Source organism: Scyliorhinus canicula, chromosome 28 (genome assembly GCF_902713615.1).
Source record: "Scyliorhinus canicula chromosome 28, sScyCan1.1, whole genome shotgun sequence".
Lineage (NCBI taxonomy): Eukaryota > Metazoa > Chordata > Chondrichthyes > Carcharhiniformes > Scyliorhinidae > Scyliorhinus > Scyliorhinus canicula.
This window is the reverse complement of record NC_052173.1, coordinates 16,133,436-16,146,957: the sequence shown is the minus strand read 5'-3', so window position 1 is coordinate 16,146,957 and position 13,522 is coordinate 16,133,436. Positions and strand designations below refer to the sequence as shown.

The window sequence follows — 13,522 nt, the reverse complement described above, 5'->3', positions numbered from 1 at the left end:
GACTACTTCTGTGGAGCACTTTGACAGCACCTTGACCAACAGCAACAAAAAGGAGACCTTTGGGGTCTCTCAGCCGTGCCACCTGCCATCACTCTTCCCAGTTCAATTCAGATATGTCAGTTGGCGTCTTCTGTATGTGATCTTAAACAGGCCTGCCTTAGGGTGACACAGTGGTTAGCACTACTGCCTCATGGTGCCAAGGACCCGGGTTCGATCCCGGCCTCGGCTCACTGCCCATGTGGAGTTTGTACATTCTCCCCATGTCTGCCTGGGTCTCGCCCCCACAACCCAAAGATGTGCCGGTATGTGGATTGGCCACGCTAAACAACCCCTTAATTGGAGGGGGAAACAGAATTGGGTACACTAAATTTAGAAAGAAAATGGGCCTTTTGGGCTGCCTTGTTGCTCACCGAGAAGGCCCAGGAGAACGTAGTGACAGGGACAGTGCGCCATTGCCTGCTGTTTCTGCCAAAGCCGGAGAACTCGGAATGCACTCGGGCTTTGTGTTGCAGTTGTTGCCCTGAAGCCGGATTAGCAACTTACTTTCTCCTTTGTTTTAGGTGCAGCAGAGACGACAGGAGCTTGAGCAAGCCCTCGGCATCCGTAACACATAAGCGATCTATGTGGCCTCGTCCCATGAGTGGCAACAGGTTGACATGAGATGTCTGGGTTCAAGGTTGAACGCAGTTTTATAAGTGCACAAAGATTTCCGTTACAGTATACAAACTGTAAAACTACATGCATCACTTGCACAAAATAAATCACCGCATAGCCCTTGTACTCCTGAAGTGTTCTTTGCTACCTTTTAGTACAACTGACATGTTCCCTTTATAAAACAGCATAGGATTAGAAAATAAAGTTAGCTTATATTGGCATTTGGGGAAGTATAAACCACAAGTGGTGACCTCAGTAACTATGTAAAATGGTATATAAATGACCTAGTTGTACTATTAATAGTGACACATTAGCAAACTAGATCTGACAGATTTAATGTTATACCTGCTTACTTTGCTGCATTTTGTTTTAGTGTAAGTGGCTTTGTGTTGAACGTGGCAAGTATTTTGACCACAAACTGTGATTCCAGCTACTTTCTTTGACATCTTTTTAGCAATGGAGTGTTCCTGAATGTTAGTGAGCCAGTGGTCTACTTCTTCACCCCTTCACGTCAGCGCTAAATTATGCCAACTGTTAGGGGTTATGCTAGGTTGCAACATTTAAAAAAAAAAACAATCACTAGCTTGCAAGTCACATAGACTTATTAATTCTTCGACCTCCAATGCATTCTTCCTCTATCTTCCTTCTGAAAGCTGATTCTAATTTGACCGAAACATTGCTTTCCTCGTTTCATTTTCTCTGGTTTGAATTTCTTCTCGTTAGTATTTGACAAGCAACAAGTTACACGAGTTTAAAATGCGTTTTACTCTCAAATTAATGAATGACTTTAAAAATCACTCCAGTGCTGCTTTATATAACTGGGTCGAATGTATTTTGCGTTTTTCTTTATTCCTCCTGACTCCTATCAATGCCAGAAATGAAGGGATAATTTTGTCTGGCTTTAGACGAGAAAGCTGTTCTGTGCAATTCCAATCTAAAGATGGCCACCTTGGCTGTAGTTGCTTTATCTGGCGCATTGATAAAAGTTATTGCATATGTTCTCTTGTTCATGTATCGTTCAGTTCTTTAACTTAAAGATTTGTGTGCGCTGTTACCCTAAACACCAGCCTTGCACTTTGCATTAGTCTTAATAGAACTCAGTACATTTCTGTTGAGTGGCCATATTAATAACTGTGGCAGGTTGGTGATGTTCGGGAACTTTTCAACACACACCTCAGTCTTGATCAAGGCACTAAATGGTCAGTCAATTTTTGTCCTTGCCATGTAACCTCTTACCTCTGTGAACGTGCATGTAAATCCATGTAGCAGTGATCGAAACCCAGTCCGCTGGTTGCACCCACTGCAACAATTGGACTAAGTTTTGGAAGAGCGCAGATTCATAGCAGTCAATATTTTGTAGTGATTTAAAGGTTAATTAGTTTGAAAAAGTGACAGGGTTACAAACTGATACGCAACCATTGTTGGTCTTTGCAGCAACATTGTAGCAGCTTTTGCTGATCCATGTGTGATCCCTCTTTCATGTGAACCACATTATTGGCCATTATTAACTTTGTGACATTGAAATAGTTTTTTTTCACTTCGGCCCATTCTAACTCAATTCTACCATTCAACTTCGAAAGAGTTGATGCTATCTTCCAAAGTGGGGTAAACCGGTTCCCCCAGCCCGCGATTTGAAAGAAATTAATTGCAAGGATAAGTTGTACAAATCCCCATAGTTTGAACAAATGGGTGTGTACGCTTTGACCGTTAACATTAAGCAATTGCTTGTGCGCCACCCACCTGACTGACGGCACTCTAATGCCCTTTGTAGCTGCTTTGCCTACTGTCACTCTATCCAGCTCTTTGATAAAGTGACCAACTGAAAGATAGTGGGAAGGTGAATGGTGCCAGGAGTTGGCTGAAAAAAATTGTTCTAAATTTAAAAAGTGCGATTTGTGTAACTAAATCTAAATGAGAATGGGACGGAGTTGTTCAACCTTCCCATGACGAACCCAATGTTTGTTTCTGCACCGTACACTGAGAAGTCCGCGTTTTTTAATCCTTGTTGATCTGGCGGCCATCTTAGAATTTTCTTCCTTTTTAAAGTCTGTATCCCCAGGTGAATCATTCATCTCAGAAAGAATCTTTTTGTTTAAAATAAAAATGTCCCAAAAAGTGAGGTGCCTCAGTGGGGAAGGGTACCCTATGAAATGCTTACGCCAAGCATGAATAGGTGAATAGTTCACTTGGTAATTTGATCTGAGTTGGCCTAGATTTAACTGGGGCAGGATTGGAGCCCAGCCATTGGCCTCCATATCCCCAGGCTGGTGAGCAAAAAGAATTAGCCAGACTTCCCTACTCCTGATCACTGCCTGGTCACTTCAGGAAAGTGCTCACGTGTGGGTATCCACCCCAATCCGTTCTTGTGGTCCTCCATCAGTGTTTACCACAATGGTCAGTATCTAAGCTTGCTCATGGAGCTGGGTTGGGGGAGCTGCTCATTCCCATGAAGCCTTGGCCTCAGGCGATGAATGGGTTGGAGGGGGGCAGATTGTCTAAAATGTCATTGGGTAGAATATGGAAATGATGGCAAATGGCTTTCTCCATCAGTAACTGACCAGCTGGGAATGTTGTACATGATGGGCCGAAGGGCCTTTTCTGTGCTGTACACCTCTATGAATAGGTCAGATGCATTTCCAGTCACATTAAAAATCACACTGCTATTAAATGCATAAACTGAAGCCACTTACTGTCACTGAGGTTTGAAATGGTCACCTTAGGTTTAATGTGTGTTTAGTGTCATGAGTCCAAGCTGTATTGCCTGGTGATCTAGGGCCTACTTTATTCCAAGCCATCACCTCTTCCCAAATGTAGAATAAATCGCTTCTCGGCCTTTTGGCTAAGATCAAGCCCAAGATGAGGTGTGATGCCTTTTCTTGTCAGCTTGGGTCTTGAATGTCTCTCTTGTGCGGACTGTGAATTGGCTTCAATTTGAATTATTTTTGGGGCAAGCAATGAGATGGATTAAGGGTTTGCCCTGTCCACTCTGCGCATTCGCTTTGTAACTTTAAGAATGGGATAAAAAAAATTAAATCTGAAGGTAATTGGGTTTCAAACTCTTCCTTGCCTTCTCTCTCCAAGTATGGTATAACTGTGGTTAGGATGGAAGTAGTCACTAACAGAAGCTGTATTTAGACAGTTGAAGCTCTGCAGTTATTGCTGCAATAAACTGTATTTTTACTGAGTAGTATTTTGAGGGACCAGACTTTTGTACTGTACGCTTGTATGTGTCACTCAGTTTTAATAAAACCTTCAATACAGAATGTTGCTGTCTGATTTACTGTAGTGTACATCTGCATTTAATGCTAAATGGGGAAGCGGCTGGGTGTGCGTAGCAGCGCAAGGCTGTTCCTGCAACATTTTGATCCACATTTGCAAACTTAGTCAATTTTTTTAAAAAACGAATTGAGTTGCAGCTTCAAATGTTGAATTGGGTTGCAGTAGGTTATATCCATTACAGTAACAAATGGGCAGGTTCTTGGAAATTACAGGGGGTCCCAATGTCACTGAGTCATTCCAGAAGTGTTTTGGGTTTAGCCATATTCTATGTTGGCAGATAAGCGCCCACCAACTTGTACGTATGAGAAATTAACTGAATTGGTACGCGTGAGAAGCCGAAAGTGTGATATTTCTTTTGGGATGGTGATGGGGATTACAAATTTGTTAAAATCAGACAGGCAATTGATTTCTGTTTATAGCTAATCACTGATGAATCCAGTTGGTGTGTTCTGGCCTTGCTGCATAAAACAGGTTTTCCTCTTTGTCCACCCCAACAAAATTCCCCAATGTCCAAACAATCTGGGCTGTCAGTATATGCGGGGGTAGAAATCTAAAATTTTACTGGGAGCAACTCGAGCTGTCTGCTTTACGGTTGTCTTATTGCAAAAACATCAATTCACCAAATACGTCTTGGTCTTTGACTTCTACTGGCTTCCAAAGGACTGACTGGACTTGCTGACAACTTAATCTTGTTGTGCACTTTTAATATACGAATATAGCGGTGCGGTGGCGTTAGCACTGCTGCCTCACGGCGCCAAAAACCCGGGTTCAGCCCCGGGTCACTGTCCTTGTGGAATCTGCACTTTCTCCCCGCTTCTGCATGGGTCTCACCCCCACAACCCAAAGATGTGCAGGGTAGGTGAATTAGCCACGCTAAATGCCCCTTAAATGGAAAAAACTAACTGGGTAATCTAAAGTAAAAAACAATATACAAATATAAGTTTTTTATATTGTTCCCCCCACCCAATTATCAAACATGCAACCAGCATTCAAAATGAAAATCTAAATGTGATTTTCTAATACATGTCTCTTGTAGCACTTGAAAGCTTTTGTTTAAATCCAGCAAATTTGCCTTGAAGTGTTCAGTTGGGTATACCGAAAGAGTTACGTCAGTTCTTTTGTTTCTCAAGCCTATTTTAATGGGCTCACAATGGGAAACCTCAAGTGTTTTGATCCTTGGACGATGGAATGTAAACTGCAATGTTCAGCGGCTGTTTGTTGCGAAGTGCGAATGTGGTCAGTGAGACCCACCACTTGTAGTTTCCACTGTAACGTTATCCACTGTAACAATGATAAAGAGAACTTGACAGTGTGACCAAAATTACTTCAAATCTATGGTCGTCACATGGAGATCATTTGCTCTGGGTGCTGTCATTGGCACTGTGATGCTCTGTCATTGCCACCTCTTGCTGTGCTATGGATTCTGTAGCATGCAGAGCCCTACAAACAGGAATGAGCTGGAATGACCAGTTCATGGTTGACCAGACCAGTGGGAGGACTGCCCCGTTCGTCAGCGTTATCGTGCAATCTTAAATGTCCTTGAGCAGGCAGATGGAGTCTCGGTTTAAACTCTCATCAAAAGGACAGTGAGGGAATGGGAATTGAAAATGGATAGGAGCAAAAATGTTTGCATTAACATTCTTGAATATGAAAGAGCCAGTCCATAACTTAGGCAGTCAGTGAATGGTGTTACACCAGCACCTTTTTGTCGACGGTGGCTTTGGAAGCTCAATGGCGTGCATGGTCATGTAACTCCAGAGTCAGGTTGGTTATTGATTCCCTCGTGCAAGATGCAAGACCACCTCCGGGGGCCGCATGACTATTCAGATTGGAAAATTTTAAACTTGACTTCGCAGTCGGCTAGCATTTTATTACATTGATGTGAAATTCCAAATGACGTGGAGCTAACTCCTGACTTTGTGAAATTTGAATGCGTTTAATTTCTTTTGCGAAGCAGTATTGACTGATCATTCTAATATTAGCAGGCTGTTCCAACATTGCGAGGATGTTGTGCTCGAGAATTCATCCCCCCCTCACCCAACGTCCATGTACATATTTACAGCTACAAAGTGATCAGGAGTGCTCTTTTACTCCCTCGATTGTTGAGGCCAATGCTAGTCCGAGTATCCACCCTGCATTGATCAGTGAACTCCAGCACAGACTGGACTACTTGCAAAGAATCATTTGTGCTTGCCCAACATATTTGCCTGCATGAGCAGAGTTCCTCTATCACTGGGTAAGATGCAACTAAGCGCAAAACTCCAATCTTCGAGCGCAAATCACACCCTACGGTAAAGTCAGTCATGGAGAAGTGGTAGCAGTTTTGTCCCTTGAGGCGAAAGGTCGTAGGTTAAAGTACAACTCGAAATATGAGCGTACAATATATGCTGACTGGGCACTGTCAGAAGTGGATGAGAAGTTAAGCCAAGGCCCTGTCTGCCACCTTATGTAAAAGATCCAATGCCACTATTCGAGACGTATAGGTGAATTCTCGCTGGTGTCCTGCTCAATATCCATTTCTCAACTGACACCTCAAACAGATGATCTGGTCAAAGTCACATTGCTGGATGGTGCAGTCCAACTAAAGCTGCCAGCAAGATGTGTTAGAGAATTGACTTCACTGCCAAGTTTCCCAACTCCCAGGGAACCCAGCCAGCAGTGTTTAAATTGGGCTCCAAATAGCAGAGTGCCTGGTTTATCTATGCAAAGTATTCTCACGGTTTGGACACTTCCTTGCCTGCTGCTATAAGTATTAGCAGATATATGGCAGGCTGGAGTGGGTTCCCCATTTTTTAGGGTTTACCCTTCCCCCATTTGGGTGGCACAGTGTTTAGCACTGCTGCCTCACAGCTCCAGGGACCTGGGTTCAATTCCAGCCTCCGGTGACTGTGCGGAGTCTGCACGTTCTCCCCATGTCTGTGTGGGTTTCCTCCGGATGCTCCGGTTTCCTCCCACAGTCCAAAGATGTGCAGGTTAGGTGGATTGGCCATGATAAATTGCCCCTTAGTTTTCAAAAAAAGATGTGTATGTTAGGTTAAGGGGTTATTGGGATAGGGTGGGAAGTGAGCTTGGGTGGAGTGCTCTTTCAGAGGGACATTGCAGACTCGATGGGCCAAATGGCCTCCTGCACTGTGGGGATTCTATGCTGTTGTGGGACCTTATTGCGCAAATTATCTCACGTTTCCTACATGATGAGAGGGATTATACTTCAAAGGCACTTCAATGGGACATTGTGAGGCTATGAAAAGCACATTTTTCTTGTGCTGGGCCCAATATCTCTTGTTCGAGAACATCCTTAAAAGGTAAACCTTTGATTCCCCTCTTTGACCCTTTGTCATAGAGCTTGTACAGACACTGCAACCCAGCTCTGTCTCACCCGCAGGACTGCAACGTACATCAGCCACTTCACCTGCCGTTCCATATGCCCATGTGAAAATGACGTGCGCATCAAAAGTCGTGCAGGTCACTCCAACAGCCGCACTGTGGACAAGGCCTTTCCCTGAGCCCAGTGCACTTAAGCGCAAATGACAATGGCTGTGGCAGAGCAAGTCATTTCGATCTGAACAAGTGGATTGCGACTCTAATTTAATGAGGTCTGGATTTATTTTTCAAACTGTTTTGCAAATATGGCTGAAGGAAGGAGGGGAGGGAAGGGGAAATGTATGCTCATTTCAAACTGAGCAGTCCTGATAATTGGTGATTCAGCCACTTTTGACGCTTGTGTATGGAAAACACTTCCTACATTAAAACAGCGACTAATATACTTCAAAAGCAATTAATTGGCTTTAAGACACTTTGCGATGTTGGTGATGGTGAAATACAATATAAATGAAATGCAAGTATTTTATAATCTTTTACTGAACCATTGTTAAAATAGGTAACAATGGGGCGGCACATGGCGTAATGATTAGTACTGGGACTGCGGCGCTGGGAACCTGGGTTTGAATCCTGGCCCTGGGTCACTGTCCGTGTGGAGTTTGCACATTCTCCCCGTGTCTGTGTGGGTCTCACCCCCACAACCCAAAGATGTGCAGGGTAGGTGGATTGGCCACGCTAAATTGCCCTGTAATTGGGGAAAAGAAAAATTGGGTGCTCTAAATTAATTTTTTTTTAAGGTAGGTGGGAATGATTGATAACTTGGAATTCAGACCAACTTCTCAAGTAACTAATAGTAGGGAGTGGTCAAATAATTGCAACCCAGACAAGGGACCTGATAAACTATGAAGGCAGCAACTGAACCACTGATTTAATTATTGATTTCGAAGTCACTTCTGTTTGATATCTGCTGTTTGTGAGGGGTGGGGAGAGAGAAGGCATTATTTCGTTTTGCCTTGGTTGCATACAGCAGTTTTCTTTGCTCACTAATCAGGTTGTGGAGATGCCGGTGTTGGACAGGGGTGAGCACAGTAAGATGTTTTACAACACCAGGTTAAAGTCGAACAGGGTTGTTTCAAACACGAGCTTTCGGAGCGCAGCTCCTTCCTCAGGCTCCTCCTTCCATTCACCTGAGGAAGGAGCTGCGCTCCGAAAGTTCGTGTTTGAAACAAACCTGTTGGACTTTAACCTGGTGTTGTAAGACTTCTTACTGTGCTCTAATCAGGTGACAGCTATCGTACTTTACCCTCCTTGGGTTGTGGGTTCATGTCCAACTTCACTGGCCTGAGCACAGAATGTAGGCTGTCGCTCCAGGGCAATGCTGAGGGAGTTCAAACAGAAAATGCTGGAAAGTCTAAGCAGATCTGGCAGCGTCGGTGGAGCAAAGAGAGTTAATGTTTCTAATCCATATGATGTGTGAGAATGACTGTTTTTCTCAATGTTGTGAACCTCGGAGAGTGGTGGAGGCAGGGTCATTCAGTATTTTTAAGGCAGAGGTAGTGCTAACCACTGTGCTGTGTGTTGTGGACACTCATCGGGTTCACTGATACCCTTCAGAGTAGGAAACCTACCATCTTTACCTGGTCTGCCCTACATGTAACTCCAGATCCACAGAAAGGTGGTTGACTCTTTAGCTACCCTCTGAAATTGCCGAGCAAGCCACTCAGTTCAAGGGCAACGAAAGATGGGCAATAAATGCTGGCCCAGCCAGCGACGCCCACGTGCCATGAATGAATTGTTTAAAGACAAGGTTACCGGGCAGAATGTGTAGTTAAGGCCACAATTGCACCAGTGAGGATAGACTGTCTAAACACTCTTGTTTCTCTGCAGATACGGCCAGACCTGTTTTTTCAGGGTTTTCTGCAGCATTTTCTGATTTTATTTCAAACATCCACAGTATTTTGCTTTGATTTTAGTACTGAGGGAGTGCTGCACCATTGGCGATGCCATCTGTTCTCTTAGGTAAATGTACTAGGAACCCATGGCTCTATTTCAGAGTAGGGCAGTGCCTTTGTCCTCAATTACAAAATGGTCAGTAATCCTAACCCTCAGGACCTTTTCCATTAACTTGCCGACCACCGAAGTAAGACTAACCGGCCTATAATTACCAGGGTCATTCCTATTCCCTTTCTTGAACAGAGGAACAACATTCACCACTCTCCAGTCCCCTGGCGCTATCCCCGTGGACAGTGAGAACCCAAAGATCAAAGCCAAAGGCTCTGCAATCACATTCCTTGCCTCCCAAAGAATCCTAGGACAAATCCATCTTGCCCAGGGGACTTGTCGACCCTAAGGTTTTGCAAAATTGCTAATACATCTTTCCTCAGAACATCTACCTCCTCCAGCCTACCCGCCTGTATCACACACTCATCCTCGAAAACATGGCCCCTCTCCTTGGTGAACACCGAAGAAAAGTATTCATTCAACGCCTCTCCTATCTCTTCTCACTCCATGCACAAGTTCCCACTACTGTCCTTGACCGGATCTAACCTCACCCTGGTCATTCTTTTATTTCTCACAGAAGAGTAAAAAGCCTTGGGGTTTTCCTTGATCCAACCCGCCAAGGACTTCTCATGCCCCCTCCTAGCTCCCCTAAGCCCTTTTTTAAGCTCATTCATTGCTACCTTGTAACCCTCAAGCAACCCAATTGAACCTTGTTTTCTCATCCTTACATAATCTTCCTTTTTCCTCTGGACAAGACATTCAACCTCTTTTGTGAACCATGGTTCCCTCACACGGCCATTTCCTCCCTGCCTGACAGGGACATACCTATCAAGGGCACGCAGTACTTGTTCCTTGAACAAGCTCCACTTTCCATTTGTGCCTATCCCTGACAGTTTCTGTTCCCCTCTTCTGCTCCCTAATTCTTGCCTAATTGCATCATAATTACCCATCCCCCAATTATAAGCCTTGAGGATTGATGCATCCTCACGCTAGTCTATAAAACCATAAGACGTAGGAGCAGAAGCAGGCCATTCAGCCCATTGAGTCTGCTCCGCCACTCAATGGGATCATATCTGATCTGATAATCCTCAATTCCAATTTTCACCTTATCCCCATAACCCTCGATTCCCTGACTGATTAAAAATCTGTCTCTCTCGGCCTTGAACATAACGACCCAGCCTCTACAGCTCTCTGCAGTAAAGAATTCCACAGATTCACTCCCCTCTGAGAAGAACTTCCTCCTCATCTGTCTGAAATGGGTGACCCCTTACTCTGAGATGATGCCCTCTGGTCCTAGACTCTCCCACAAGGGGAAACAGCCTCTCAGTGGCACAGTGGTTAACACTGCTGCCCTACAGTGCCAGGGTCCCGGGTTCAATTCTGATCTTGGGTGAATTGCATGTTCTCCCCGTGTCTGCGTGGATTTCCTCTGGGTGCTCCAGTTTCCTCCCACAGTCCAAAGATGTGCAGGTTAGGTGGATTGGCTATGCTAAATTGTCCCTTAGTATCCAGGGATGTGCAGGTTAGGTGTGGTTATGGGGTTACAGGGAGCCTGCTGAGGATGCTTTTTCAGAGAGTCGGTGCTGACTCAATGGGCTGAATGGCCTCCTTTTGCACTGTAGAGATTCTATGATCGACCCTGTCAAGCCCCCTGAGAATCCTATATGTCTCACTGGTCACCTCTCGTTTTTGTAGACCCCAGTGAGTACAGGCCCAACCTACTCAACCTCTCCTCGTAAAAAAAAATACCTGGAATCAACCTAGTGAACCTTCTCTAGGCTGCCTCCAATGATTGACAGTATATCTTTCCTGAGATAACATAGAACTTACAGTGCAGAAGGAGGCCATTCGGCCCTTCGAATCTGCACTGACTCACTTAAGCCCTCCCTTCCACCCTATCCCCCTAACCCAATAACTCCTAAGCTTTTTGGACACTTAAGGGCAATTTATCATGGCCAATCCACCTGACCTGCACATCTTTGGACTGTGTGAGGAAACCGGAGCACCCGGAGGAAACCCACGCAGACACGGGGAGAACGTGCAGACTCCACACAGACAGTGACCCAAGCCGGGAATCGAACCCGGGTCCCTGGTGCTGTGAAACTACTGTGCTAACCACTGTGCTACCGTGCTGCCCACTATAGATAAGGGAACTAAAACTGTTCACAGTCTCGAAAATCTCGAGGACAAAATTGTGAGACCTTGAACTTGGAATTAATGCTCCAGTGTATTTTTAAAAAAAATCTACAATCTAGACAGGGTTTTTTAAAAATCTGAACTGTAGCCAGGCTTTACTGGTGTTTCAGGAATTTCAGAAATTCAGTCCCTTTTCCCCTGTACGTTGTTTTTGGGTTCACGGCTCCTTGAAAAGCTGCTGCTGTGAATACAAGTGGTCACGATTGCTGAGCAATGAATTACAGCCTGTTTGGCCTAAAGCCCAACCAATGAACGGGTTGAGAGAGGTGTGTGTGTGTTGGCCAGGAATGAGCTGCGGCAGAGCAAAAGTGTCCTCAGCTCCCGTCTCAAGCAACAGCAACACACCATGGCTTCTCCTATTAAAGTCTGTATCGTTGGATCTGGCAACTGGTAGGTATGAGTCAGCCCCCGCTTGACGCTGGATCGTATACATTTTGTTGCATTGTCATTTCACGCATGTATGTTTCATGTTGATTTCTTGGTCTGACACATGAGCGGATATTAGAGATTGTGCATTTCCAACGCACAGCACATGTCAGCCAGTTAAAATTGGCATTGGTCAGTTACCATTTCTTTGCAATGTAGAGACCCAGAGCGATTTGTCAGGGAAAGGCACGTTACAGGGAATCGCTCAAATATTTATATCTGAGTGCACTGCCTTAATACCATTTATAGCATTTTCTTATTCAGTTCTATACTCCCAAATAATACTGACCAGTTTAGCCTATGTTCAGTTGGAGCGAGTTTTTAAAATGTTTTAGCAGCTGCTGAATACTGCTGCACATTCAGGGTCCGGGAAATGTAAGATTGAAGGAGGCCATTTGGCCCTTGAGCCTGTTCTGCTCCAGTACCTACATATGAAGGGAACTCGCTGAATGGTTTAAATCAAACTGTGGGGAGCATTTGGGGCATATTTCCAAGTTGCAGTCCATCTGCAGTACTGTGCTCAGCTGTTGGCACCATAACCTCCGGGAGGTTACTAGCCTTGGAGGGAACACGATGGTGATTAACTGTAATAATTCCAATTCTCTTCCGGCACCAAATGGTAACACTAAGACAGATTTTCATCAGTTTCCATGGCAAGTAATTCCCGGAACAGGTCGCTAGTCTGTCGCCAGGGACTTCTAGCTTGAGGGACACCACTCCACATCAAGCCTGGCTGACCAGAAGTCTCTCCCGCTCTTACCGCCAGCCATTGGTGTGTTTGGAAGGATACGCAGGTTGATACTCAGCCTGTTTGGCTGCATTATGAACGCACCTTCCTTGCCCATCAAGTCCTGGGATGGTAATCCAACCCAGAGCTTCTGGCTCAGAGGCCGGGATGCTACCCACTTCGTCACAAGACCTCCGACAGGGGCAGCACAGTGGATAGCACAACTGCCTCACAGCTCCAGGGTCCCAGGTTCGATTCCCGGCTTGGGTCACAGTCTGTGCGGAGTCTGCATGTTCTCCCCGTGTCTGCGTGGGTTTCCTCCGGGTGCTCCGGTTTCCTCCCACAGTCCAAAGGTGTGCAGGTTAGGTGAATTGGCCACGCTAACTTACCCTTAGTGTCCAAAAAAGGTTGGGTGAGGTTACTGGGATAGAGTGATGGTGTGGGCTTGGCTAGCGTGCTCTTTCCAAGAGCCGTTGCAGACTCGATGGGCCGAATGGCCTCCTTCTGCACTGTAAATTCTATGACAATCACAATAATACCAGGGTCCAAACTATGAGGACTGATTGCGTAAATTGGAGTGCTTCGAAGGTTGAGGGGTGATCGAGCTGAGTGGTTGAAGATAAATGGGGTTTGATAAGGTCTATACAGGCCTCCTGCATGAGTCCAGAACATGGGGCATAACATAATTCGAGCTAGGCTATTCCAGGGGTGAAATTAGAAAGAGAAAGTCTTGCACACCAAGGGTGGTGGAAATTCGGAACACTTGCTCCCCAAACGCTGTTGTTCCTGGTGGCCAACTGAATTGCACAAGTCTGGCTGCTGGATGTGTGTCGGGTAGTTTAAAAACGACAGAATTGTTATGGTGCAGACGGAGGCCATTCGGCCCATTGTGTCTACAGCAGCTCCCCAAATGAGCATCAT

The 13,522-nt window shown here is 45.2% G+C and overlaps 2 protein-coding genes across 5 annotated transcripts in view; both read left to right on the top strand.

Moving 5' to 3' along the window:
• Positions 1 to 3,917, top strand: part of smarcd1 (SWI/SNF related, matrix associated, actin dependent regulator of chromatin, subfamily d, member 1) — a 34,828-nt gene extending 30,911 nt beyond the window's left edge. Inside the window, exon 13 of the mRNA XM_038786295.1 lies at positions 561 to 3,917. Coding sequence (XP_038642223.1) covers positions 561 to 614 — 54 coding nt within the window. The 3' untranslated portion in view covers positions 615 to 3,917. The remainder of the gene's footprint in view (positions 1 to 560) is intronic.
• The window catches only part of LOC119958074 (glycerol-3-phosphate dehydrogenase [NAD(+)], cytoplasmic-like), a 42,711-nt gene that overhangs the window by 6,971 nt on the left and 22,218 nt on the right, over positions 1 to 13,522 (top strand). The window contains exon 1 of one of the 4 annotated variants that reach the window (XR_005458959.1): positions 11,481 to 11,838. The exons of 1 other annotated variant lie outside the window; for it this stretch is intronic. Coding sequence is in view for 2 of the 3 variants with exons in the window: in XM_038786297.1 (XP_038642225.1) it covers positions 11,795 to 11,838 (44 nt within the window). In the remaining variant the exon portion in view is untranslated. Of the gene's footprint in view, positions 1 to 11,480; positions 11,839 to 13,522 lie in introns of those variants that run through there. 2 more of the 4 variants (XM_038786297.1, XM_038786296.1) reach the window with 2 other exon arrangements.